The following is a 12,232-nucleotide window of genomic DNA, read 5'->3' on the forward strand; positions in this document are numbered from 1 at the left end:
AAGATCTCTGCAGAAAAATCCCAGGAACGCCCTAAATTACACAACCAAAAGTCCAAGTGATACCACTGAAGCCAACAGAGATGATGGGCTCAGTTCTGTGTGGGTCAGATGTATTCTCATGCCAAGAGCAATCCACAGCTGCTTTCCCTTCCTTGTTTCCTACCTGAGTCAGATATTAATAAGTGCAGTGCCAGTTGAAGACCAGTCTCCTTCCGTGTACTGTTGAATCAGATATCTGTAGATGATTTAATAAAACTTCCAAAAGTGTTTGGAGTGACTAATTAATTTTTCTGTCCAAATGATCCTTCATTGTAGGAGCAATTTTGCAAAATAAAGGGCTATTTGGAGGAAGAATTAGACTACAGGAAGCAAGCTCTTGACCAAGCATACATGGTATGTACAAAGGAAATTCTACAGCATGTACTGGCCAGTCCTGTGACAAGACACAAACTCCTGTTGGGTCAGGAAGAGAGGTTTTGGCTTTTTTGTTAGTATTGGGGGGTTAAAATTTGGCTTTTTTCTCATTCTTGTGATGCAGTCTGCACAGATGCAACACATGTTGCCTTTTCATGTCGTAAAATGGCACATCTCCTGAAGTCTGAAACTCTTTTGTCAGCTAAAGGCAGATAATGCTCATTAATATCAGCTTGTCCAACTGGAGTTTTTTAGCACAGTGGGTAAAAATTTTAGTATTGGTGAAATATTTTATACTTAAAATAGGTATGAAAATTCTATCCAAGTGCATCTCTGTAAATGCATTAAAAAAAGTAAAAGTTAAGGCTTTCAGTAAAAATAAGTATTAGAATATTTTAAAAATAAAAGTTCATATCCTTTTTTTCAGACCATGGAACATTTTCTGAGTCTGTTTTTCACATTTTTGCATACTTGAGCACAGGGAGCACCTCTCACACAGGGGCTTGAATCTGCCATCAACCCCCCAGTTCCCAATGTGTTTTAAACCATGTTTCATTTCTAATTGGCTTTTGGTGTTGCATCAACCAGAGGATCCAGGAGCTTGAAGCCACCTTGTACAATGCTTTGCAGCAAGAAACGGTGATAAAGTTTGGGGAGCTACTCACTGAAAAGCAGCAGGAGGAGCTGAGGACAGCAGTGGAAAAGCTAAGGCGTCAGATGCTGAGGAAAAGCAGAGAATATGATTGCCAGATTCTTCAGGAGAGGATGGAGCTGCTCCAGCAGGCTCATCAGGTGAGAAAAAGGAGCCACACACTTGTATCTGCTCAGCCTTGCTGTGTAAGAGTATGATCTGAGGTAAAACTTGGCAGGCTCCAGCCCATGAGGGAGCTCTGAATGTTTCCTGCTTTGTGTCTTTTCTGTGCATGCAAACACATGTGATAGAAGCTTGTGGAGCTTTTGAGTTCCAACCCAGAGTCATCATCCAGAATTCTGCCTGCACAGATCAGCTCTGGGACTGGGCACAGGAGGGACAGGGGGAATGCTGCTGGCTCCTGTGGCGTGGGAGAGGTGTCTGTTTGCCAGGTGCTTCTGCTCTGTCCCCCAGAGTGGGCAGTGTGTGTTTCAGTGCTGAGTCAGAGCAGTGCCTTTCTCCTTCAAAGACCAACGTTTGCTGCTCTGCAGGCTGTGAGGAGCAAATGGCAAACAGTCACAGCACATTGATTGGCGTGGGAGCTGCGCCGTGACTCGGCTCTGAGTCGGATTTTATGAGAGAGAGGAGAAGCACGTGCCCAGTGGTTAGGGGCTTCCAGTTCACAGGAAGATGCAGTTTTCGCAGTCCTGCCTGATCCAGAGTTGGACATGTGAGACTGGGTCCCCCCGACTTCTTACCAGGAGCTTCTTAGTTTCAGCCATGGCTGCTGTCCTGAGGGACACTGCCACAGCAGTTCTGGCTTCTTGGAACAGCTCTGAGCCAGCCTCAGCTGCAGGTGGGGTTGGGAATGGCCAAGAGGCAAGGGAAGGAGGAGGTAGCCAAGCAATAGAACAGGAGGCAACAGGCAGAAACTTGCACAAGAAGTTCCACCTGAACATGAGAAAGAACTTTACTGTGCAGTGACCACACTCTGCAACAGATTGTCCAGAGAGGTTGTGGATTCTCCTCACTGGAGATATTCCAGATCCATCTAGACAGTCCTGTGCCGTGTGCTCTGGGATGACCTTGCTGGAGCAGGGAGGTGGGACAAGATGAGCCACTGTGGTCACTTCCAGTGTGAACCATTCTGTGCCTCTTTGGATTTCTGCTGTTTGTTTGCCACCTGTCTTATGAGCTGGCTAAACAAAGAAGAGATACTGAGCTTCGAGGCCTCATTTTCCATACTGAAGAGTTCTGTTCTGGGGGATATCTCTTCCCAAGCAGGCAAGAGTTTAACTAATGTTACACAATGTTTCTGAAAGTACCTAGCTCTGCTGAAAATCTGAGAATACGCACCTTGACTATGTTACATATATGTCACTCATCACAGAAGCAATGTTTTCATAGTATTGTGTACATTTATCATTTTGGAACTAATAATAACACCTGAATCCTCTTTCAACACATCAGACTTAATGCATCATGATAGAATTCTAAAGTGCATAACCATGATCTTACACTTTCCATCTACTTAACACAGGATTAATATAAAAGAGGTACTATGAAACAAATCCACCATTGGTATTAATTTACACTTATGCAGCATCACAGAGCAGCTGCACACGTGGTGAAGCTGTGGTTTGACAGGGTGAGTGGATGGAGTCATGGCACGACACAAGATTTCTGCCACAGAAATGGGTTTGTTGATTTCTAGGCTTTTGGCACTTGGGACATCAAGTTACTTGTTCAATGCAGCAGATTTACTGAGAATTTAGTCAACGCCTTCTTTCCTGATTTTCAGAGGATCCGAGATTTAGAAGATAAGACTGACATCCAAAAGAGGCAAATTAAGGACCTGGAAGAAAAGGTTGGTTCTGTTATGCTTCTGAAGTACTCTAATCAACTTTGTGCTAGAAGTAGTGACCCAGTTTGCTTTCAACTTCGTGCTAGAAGTAGTGACCCAGTTTGCTTAACTACACGACCTTTCTGTTCTATTCCATCAGCTGCACTTAGTGGTGATGATGATGATCCACTGCCCTTTCTTTTCAGGTTGTGTCAGTAGATACAGACTTTAATCTTACAATACTTCATGACATTTTTGAACATGGAATTGTGTGAGGGTTTGATATTGTGTGTGTGCATATATACATATATATCTTCCCAGGCTATTTCCAGCATGGATTGCAGCCACTGGTTTGTAATGCGCTTAAAAATCCTACCCATGCTGGTTTTGATATGGAGCTCTGTGACTTCAGACAACCCACAGGGGTTCACAGTGACAGTTAGACATCACGCTTTCAATATGGTGTCAGTTGTAATCCATCACCAAAACTGATGGGGTCTGTTTTCTGAGCCTGGACATGGTGTGGCTCTTACAGAGGTTACTGGGGAAATACAGTGTTTTCTGAATGCATGGTTATTCTAGTCTAATTCTACAATGCCAATAACTTTAGTTTTAACACAGTCATCTTTTTCTTCTGCAGTTTCTGTTTCTATTCTTGTTCTTCTCTCTTGCCTTTATTCTTTGGCCTTGATGTCACTGTGCCTCTTGGAAAGGTAAGACTGTTTTATTTACTTCCCCAAAGCTAGCTCTTGTTGCACAGAGCTGAGGATCATATACTTGTGTGTTCTGGTGGATGTTTGGAGTCAGAGAATTCAGCAGGTTGTTGTCAATTTGTAATAGTTCAGAACAGGGGGCTGTCATTCTGCTGAGTTGCTGGTGATACTGTGCTATTCAGAACTGCAAAAATAAAAGGTAACAAGAATTTCACAGTATCGAATAGCAAAGGGAATTGCAGGTGAAATTCAGTGTTGATGTTTGCAAGGGGATGCAGATGGTAAACAGTGATAAACCCCAATCATATACACACTATGATGGGCTCTGAACTGACACTTAGGACATAGATCAGGAGGTTATAACAGGTAGAGCTCTGTGTCCAGAAGTAGGAGAGGTACAAAGAAGGGCAAGGAAGAATGATCAGCTGCTGAGAGAAAGGAAGAGGGAGACAGGGAGATGGAAGGATTTTTCTGGCTCAGAAAGTGACACTGTTAAAAGGAGGTATGGGAGAAGTCTAGAAAATTTGTCATTGGGGGGATGGATGGGTGGATGGATGGGTGGATAGCAGCTTGCTATTGTTCACTGTCTCCTCCCGTACAAGTAATTATCATATGCTAAGCTTAATGTAAACAAGCATTGATAGTTAAGAATACAGGATGTAAAGAAGTCTTTGCCACAACAGCTTAGCAGCTCAGACTTCAAAAAGCAATGTGAAGATGGGGAAATAAGGCCCATTTTCCCCCTGTGGCTACCCACTTCCAGAACCAGGATGCTGGTCCGAGATGATCTTTCTTTTTGTGCAGGATAACAGAAGTTAGCCTAGAAAATATTATGTTAAAGTCTCAGGAATATGTAATGGCAGAACAGAATTTTCTGCTCTGGGGGCAGACCCATACCGTTAAATTTCTCACTGTGTCTCTTGGCTCTGGCTTCAGCTATGTCAGTGAATAAATTGCTCTGCACTTGAGGCAAGCTGAGAATACAGTTGTGTGAAAGATGCTATGCCATGCTCAGCCTTTATTTCCAGGTGCAATTCAAGGTACTGATCATAATGAAGTAGCATGGGTCCAGTTTGGTGGGGTTTCCTTTTCCCTTTAAGGAAAACCCCCTAGTTTGTGCTTCATTTCAGCTAGATCAAGGATTTTGTTTGCACTTTTGTGCTGATGCAGAGACAACTCTCAGAATTATCCACATCAATTGGAATTTGCTGCCTCCTAGTCCAGCCAGACCCCAAAATGAAAGTTTCCATGTGCTGAGGCAGCAATACATGTGGAGGTTGGGCTGAATAGGGAACGAACCACAGCAAAGAATCAGAGGAATTGGGCAGATCAGTGATCACAGCTCTCGTAAACAACAGCCAGTATCATTTTAGAGCTGCTGCTATTTGAAACATTCTGCCTCGATCCAGTGATCATTAAACAGATTAAGTTCTGACTGCACAGTTACTAATGTTCCTGCTGCAGGGTTTCTGGGAACCATGACACAGCACAGTGGCTGTGAGATGTTCTGAGCGGCTGTGACTGGTGAAAACCTGACTTTAGTTTCTTGCAAATGCCAAAAATATTCACAAAAGTGCATTAAAATAATTTTTGCTTATAGATACGACATATTTTTCATTAGAAAAGGAAAAGATGATTCACATGAAAAATTTAATTCAGTGTAATTGAACTTAGAATAGGAATAGTCCTGGGAAAAAATGCCAATGTGTGCTCCTGAGGTTCCTGCATGGTTTGGTGTGCCAGCACAGAGGAGAAGGGAAGGCAAGCTGGGAGTTACAGACCTTACAGACAAGAAACTTGGCTTTTCAGGAATTGCAAGTATATAGCAGTCTCTTTTGAAATAAGACTTCCCAAAATAGAAAAAATACCCAACCTATTATTCTGACATTGGAATTCCAGTGATGCTGATTAGCTCTTTGTCTTGGAGCCTACGGAAATATCTCTAGTGCCCTGTAACATTTCAGCATCTGCATGTGGAGAAAAAATGTGTTTGAGCAGCCTCACAATGAGCTCTGCAGTAATGCACTCGAAGGCAGACTGCATTCTTCCTTGCAGAGCAGCAGCCCTTCCTTCCTTCTCCATAGCACAGGAAGGAGAGAACCATCACAGAAAAGAAGAATCAGGTCCATCAAAAATACAGCAAAACCTCCATATTTGCTGAAAACACTTAGGTCCTTTTGGCCTAATTTGAGGGCAGGTATTGGCTGGTTAGAAAAGTTAATGAGATGTTCATGGTCAGCGCTCCACATTTCTCCTAAAACTCTAGCAGGTCTGCTGTTATTCCCTTGCTGCATGTGCTGCTGGCCCCGTTCGGCTCTCGCGCTCCAGTGAGGTGATGCACACCTTGCTGGCACGTCCCTTGAGCAGGACTGAGAGTCAAAGGCAACATCAGCATTTGTCTGCTGTCTTTAGGGCTGGCAGGACTGCCCCAGCTGCAGTGACTGATGCCATTGTTGGGCTTTTACACGGATGCCTCAGGGGCTGTGTCAAGACTTCACTTCCCTCCCCACACCACCTCCCTGCCCTGAGCCAATCTCCTTCAATGGGTTCTCCCCTTGTTTTACACGACATCTGAGCTTTAGCAGGGGTAAATCCCTTAGGTGCCCAGTTCCCCATAGAGAGAATGAGCTGAAATGTGGTTTACAGCCCCAGAGAACCTGCTGGTGGTTGTGCCACTCCTAGGACCACCAGGAAATGAAGGATTCTTTTGCCTTTCCCATCCTGCTTTTGCATATTTGGCTTTATGAATGTCAGGCAGGGATCAAGAAGATGGATTACAGTGAGCTGAGTGACAGAGGAAGGAGCCGTGACAGTGGTGGAGATGCAGTGGCTTAGGGAATGGGACAATGACAATGGAAAAATCTTATGGGTGAGGTGTGTGTGTGGGATATATAAACTCAATGCTTTTCCAGAGGATCTGCACTGCTGTGAACTCCCTTGAACTGTAAAGCCAGCTGCAGCAGGCCCAGCATCACAGCACGCATGACACCTGTAGAGTGTTTTACCAAGGCCAGTCACTCCACAGGTGCAAAGCATCAAGTCTTGTAACAGTTCCTCAAAAGCAAGGCAATGGTAAGCTCCTCACCCCCTGCCTCACCCCTCCATTCCCCCCCCCCCCCCCACCCAGTACCTGAGGGGAAATCTCCAAGCAGAAGCAATTTGGGAATGGTGTTGGCAAGACTGAGAGGGATTTTAGTAAGGTCTTATTTTCTGAGGCTGGAATACATGGAATCTGAGAGAAAAACTAACACTGATTTGTGTTTCCATTCACATTAAAAAACACCTGCCTTCCAGGTGACTAACTCAGCAAAGGTGAGCATGGCATGGGGAGTGTGCCACCAGCATTTCTTGTTCTTACAACTACCAAGGTATATATTATCAGTGGATCTTGGCAAAATTGCTTTACGTCCTCTGGATGCAAGTGAACTGTCTTTAATCATAAGGGACTTCAAACAGATCCTGGACAAACAAACAAACAAAAAGCACAATGCATTCTTGAAATGCACCTAGGGAGCCACTTGATGATGAAAGGTCTTTGGTTTTGTTTGTGCCTTGCTGCAGTTTGTCCCTTACTGACCTTTTAACCAGCTGAGAGAAAACCACAATGCTGGCACAGATGATACTTTCTGGTTTCTTTCTCGCCCAGAGTGAACACAAACACTCACTGCTGTACTTAGGTAATGAAGGGCAAGCATGGATGAAACCATGGGCAGCAGTATGTAGTATCCAGACCAGAAGCTCTCTAATTCCTGTTTTGTGGGATTTTCTCTGTGCTTGTGAATATACACATTCACTTATTTGTGTCACATAAGGACGTGTGGTCTGCGTGAATTTTGCACCCAGTGAATTTTACCATGTAGGCTTGAATGTTGAGAGAACAAAGACAAAACATGCCCTTTTCCCCCTGATTTCAAACCTGAGAACCAAAGTTGTTCTCCATAGGTAGGGAAGGCTTCCTCAGAACAGCAGCACTGTGTTTGCCTCAGTGCTGTGTTAGCCAAAATTCCAGTCTTGCCCCGACACCACAGGGATATCACCTGCTGCCATGTCTCCTGCCACTGCTGAATTTTAGGCAGCTTTGGTTCAAGTCGTTGAAACTTGTGCATAACTATTCATCTGCAGATGCCTGTGGGGACTTTGATGGGCCAGAGGGCTGTGCTTAGGGGGTTTTAAATGGACTGGCTTAGCAACTTACCCAGAATTTTCACAAACGCCTTTCATACAGACAAACAAAACCAGTTTAGCACTGATAACTGTAAGAACAGACTTCTTCAGCTTCCTGATTGATAGTTTGCATCTTGGCAGCTGGGGTAGGTAGGTGGAGGAATTTATCTGATACAGATGTTCTTTTTTGTTTATTTTTAGAGTGCCCGACCACACAGATAAGTCCTTATAAAGGCAAATGCTTCCACCCCCAATGAAGATAATATTGTTTACACCTATTTTAAAAAGTGTAAAAAATTAACAACCTGTAGCCAAGACTGCAACCACCTTGTATTTTAAAGCCATCACTCAGAATTTGTTACCTGACAGTTCCTGTCTAAAGCTATGATATATGCTGCATCTAATGAAATTCTGTATGTTGAAGTTACAAAAGGGGAAGAAAAATAAACTGTGAACCTACATCACCTAGGAAGAACTTAAAGGGAAGGAACCACTTTCAGCGGATCAAGTCAATGTGTCTTGGGCATGGAACCAAAGTTACAACAGAAAAATCTATCCCTGCTGTGCAGGGCAATCACACTGTCACACTGTCATCCTAGGAATGGATCAAATGTGAACGGGACAGAGCAGGAGAAACACGAGCCGTGGAGAGATGCTGACAGCAAAGTGCTCGGTTGGAACTGTTTGGCTTTCTCGCTGCCAGGACTCCTGATCTCCCGCTTTGGTTTTAACCTCAGGAACAAATGACAGCTGCAATGTGGGAGGAAGAAAGGAAAAAACCAGTCTGGGTTACTGCAGGATGGGCAGGTCAGGTCACCGTGTTTTGTGCTTGAGATCGTAACACAGCACCGCCCGCCTTGGCCAAGGAGCGGGAGAAGAGGGTGTGAGGAGGTTTCCAACAGAATTGTAGCCTCGTCTCTCTTCACTGTCCCTCCATGAAGAACAGTCTATTATCAGATACTTTTCATACTCTCTAAAGACTGCCATTGAGATAATAATGACTATACTTGGTTTTACTGGTGAACAACCACTGAGGATCCCTGGACCGACAGAGTAGCTTCTGAGAAAGAAAAGAAATGTTGGAGGACAGATGGGGGTGCAAAAGCCAATCCCCTTGTCCATGTGACATGATCCACAAAGCATCAGCTTCTAGCTGGTTTGTCCCAGCTTGGAACAAACATTTTGGTTCAGCTTGTCAACTGACTTTCTTAGCTGACTTTCTAATCAATGACATGTAAACCAAAAATGGGGAAAAGCTGTGTAAACGCAACCTTATTATGGTAAGAAGTATCGCTAGTCTGTTTAGATTTTTCCACGGTTAAGAGTAACTAAAAGTAGTTTGCATTTCAAAGCATTACTTACCTCTCTAACGGGGAAGCCTGAAACCTGGCCCTGGTGCCTCCCTGAGGGTCACAGGTCCATGCCCCCAGTGCTCTGTTAGAAATGACCACGAGGAGCATCACGCCTGCAGCAAACACTGCGAGGGCCCTGTGCCCTGGGGAGCAGTGCAGCCAGCTGCACCCAGCCTCCCTTTGCTCACTGCTGGGCTGGTAGTGCACCTCTCTGTGCCTCTGGCTTCACTTCCCTGGGGATGGAGTTGTGCCTGTTCAGCCTTTGGGTTCCTGTGGCAAGGCTGTGTCTTTTGTGATAGAGCCTTAATTTTAACTGGGAGAAATGGATGTCTGTACTGCGAACCAGAAAACTAAGGCCAGAATACAGCCTGTGCATTCCTTACACCTCCAAAACAGGGCTCACATGTACCAACATCTCATGCACACAGACTGCTCATCAGAAGCTTTTAAAGTGGGCTTCAAAAAGCTTCTCCTTTGTTTGACTGTTTACTTTTACAGGTGAAGCGGCTGAGGCACAAAGCAGTGAAGTCACTTGCCCCAGTAGATCAGCAGGTAAAAAGCAGTTCCTTGGCAATAGCAGGGAGGAAGCTCCTCTAGCATGGAGGATGCTGCTGCTCATAGATGTTTTTGGGTTTGGACAGAATAGCTTTCAATCACCAATGTCCATTCACCCTACCGCATTGTAGTGCTGGGCTTGGTTTCTCCACAGGCTCCTAACATCCTCATTTCTGGAATGCCAGGAGATCGTGTTAAGCCTTACATCACAGCTTAGAAGCTATTAGCAAGTGATTTTTTTCCCCTGCTCCTTAAAATTAATTTAAATTATAGAATGACCACATCTTCTTGAAGCACTCCGGTCCAGCCAAGGGGTTTCCCGAGTTCTGCACCAAGCTGTATGTTTGTTGGTTCATTTCTTCAAAACCCAGGCTTGTAGGCAGATGTGTTACATGACTGCAGGTGCGTTGCATGCTCTTTGTTCATGTTTCTTTTCCCCAGCAGAAGACTCTAAATAAGATGGACCCAAATGTGCATGTGCTTTCCATGAGCTAGCAGTTCAGTCCTGAAGCTCTGGAGTCAGGCCCTGGGAGTGTCTTGTCCCACACCTGTGACAGCTGGAGACCACTAAGCAGCTTCACAATAGCTTGTTAGCTACAAAAAGAAGTTTTCTGCCTGGTTATTCCTTCTTCCCCTGGTCTTCTCTCCCCTGTTGCAGCACAAGTTAGTTTCACACCATTAGGCTGCTTTCCCCAGCGTTAGGGCTGGCAGTTAAAGCACTGAGCCTTTCTTGCAGAACAAGCAGCACCTGATTCCAGGGACAGTGCAATAACTTCCACCACTGGTTTGATCTGAAAAACAGTGTACTAGGAACATTCATTTTAGGCAGTCATAGAGAAGGTTCATGGCACAGATGCAACCAGTAGTTTCAGGACGTACCTGACTGATCTTGTGGCAGGTTTCATCACGTAGCCTGAGCTGCGTTGTCTGATTTCATTTCTCATTTTCGCCTGCTTTCCACTCCCTTTCTCCGATGTGTATAGATGTGCATGCAGGTGCTCCATTCCCAAGGGCTCAGGGTGGGGTTGGCACTCAGGCCACAGCGTTCTGGGTCTGCAAAGCTTTGCGACTGCTGTTCCCTCCAGGAGCTGAACCACCTCTGCTCTGCCCTCCTTGCCACGTAACACGTGCCATGCCTAAAACTCACGTGCTGATATGAGTTAGTACAAACTTTCTGCTATCAGCTAGGTCAAAATTATTTTGGTGTTTGTGTATATATATATACATGTATCTATATATAGTATATATGTATATGTACATATATATACATATATATGCATATACCTATCTATTCCCTGTTGTATATAGAAATTGTTGCCATAGCTTATGAAAGTATACTTCAAACTAGGTATGGGGAACTCAATCCAGACTTGTCTAGCTGCCACAACTGGTACACTTTTCCAGGATTAGTTTTGCATCTTGTGGACAACTAGCTTTTTGATTCTTTTTTTCTGGACCCTCCTCTGTCATGGGATTATTAATCCAGAACTTTCTGCTGTTCCTGACGTTCATTGAAGGGAAGGATTGAGAATCCTTCCTCAGATGAGTCACTGCAGCCAATCTCTCCTCCCCAAACCCAGCCAGCAAATAAAAACCAGGTGACTGTAGCCTTTGAGGACAGTAGATGTAGCCCTAGGTCCCTCACATCCATTCTTTCTGGGCTGTTTGGGAGTACCAGCACTTCAGACTATCCGTCCCACCGAAGCAGGAGGTGTGTCACAGAAGGTAGTGCGAGTCAGCTCGACCACGATCTCAGTTGCTACTTTTTCTTCACCTTCACTGACCAAGCCGGGAGACTTTGAAGACTATTCTTTCAATTTAAGCACTTCAGATGAGAGCCTGGTTAGGCAGGATGAGTTTAGGCAGTTGGGGTTGCAGAAGGACAGTGCTTCTTGCAGTGCTACCAGCTCACAGCTCCATCCTCTCTGACTGATGTGCCTGGGGGACCAAGGAAGCTGTTTTTTGTAGGCATTCATCTTCCACTGCCCTGCCCTCATCTCAGGGGGAAACATCCTCCGAACCCCAAAGCTTTTCATTCCATGGCATCTGTGAGGACTGCCCAGGCCAGGCTGTCCTGACTGGGGCAGACCTCAGAGGACAGACACAGCTGCTGGTGACCCAAAGGGTTTTCTCTTCCCCTGCCCTCCCTCACATCAGCACCTCTGTGGTTTTATATATACTTTTTGTTCCCAATTTTTTTGGTGTCTATTCAAGAACAGAATTGTAAATGACTTGGCAGAATGACCCTTTGATAAACACTGGACATGTATCTGTACCATATTAATGTGTAGGAGAGAATCCTTATTGTATGTAAAGTTTTATGAATGGTTATTTTTTAATTTATGTATTTAATATAGGATTCGATGACCTCTGGTGTTTTAGTTTGTATAAAGAATAAAACAGAAGCGTTTTTAAAAAAAATCACTTTACGTTCACGAAGATATTCAGCACATCTGGACTCCGTTCGGAGCCGCAGAGGCACCTGCTGGGCCCAGCACAGGGGGCACCGTGTGGGTACGGCGGGGCCGGGGGCACCGGGGGGTCCATGGGCACTGTATGG

At 44.8% G+C, this 12,232-nt stretch overlaps 1 protein-coding gene across 2 annotated transcripts in view; it reads left to right on the top strand.

Annotated features, from left to right (window-relative positions):
* Positions 1–3,579, top strand: part of LOC103797645 (janus kinase and microtubule-interacting protein 2) — a 17,391-nt gene extending 13,812 nt beyond the window's left edge. For both annotated transcript variants that reach the window (XM_009069868.1, XM_009069869.1), the window contains 4 exons: positions 316–393; positions 1,003–1,206; positions 2,847–2,912; positions 3,529–3,579. In XM_009069868.1, coding sequence (XP_009068116.1) covers positions 316–393; positions 1,003–1,206; positions 2,847–2,912; positions 3,529–3,579 — 399 coding nt within the window. The remainder of the gene's footprint in view (positions 1–315; positions 394–1,002; positions 1,207–2,846; positions 2,913–3,528) is intronic.
* Positions 3,580–12,232: the final 8,653 nt, after the last annotated feature.

This window comes from Acanthisitta chloris, unplaced genomic scaffold (genome assembly GCF_000695815.1).
Source record: "Acanthisitta chloris isolate BGI_N310 unplaced genomic scaffold, ASM69581v1 scaffold39352, whole genome shotgun sequence".
In the NCBI taxonomy this organism is placed as follows: Eukaryota; Metazoa; Chordata; class Aves; order Passeriformes; family Acanthisittidae; genus Acanthisitta; species Acanthisitta chloris.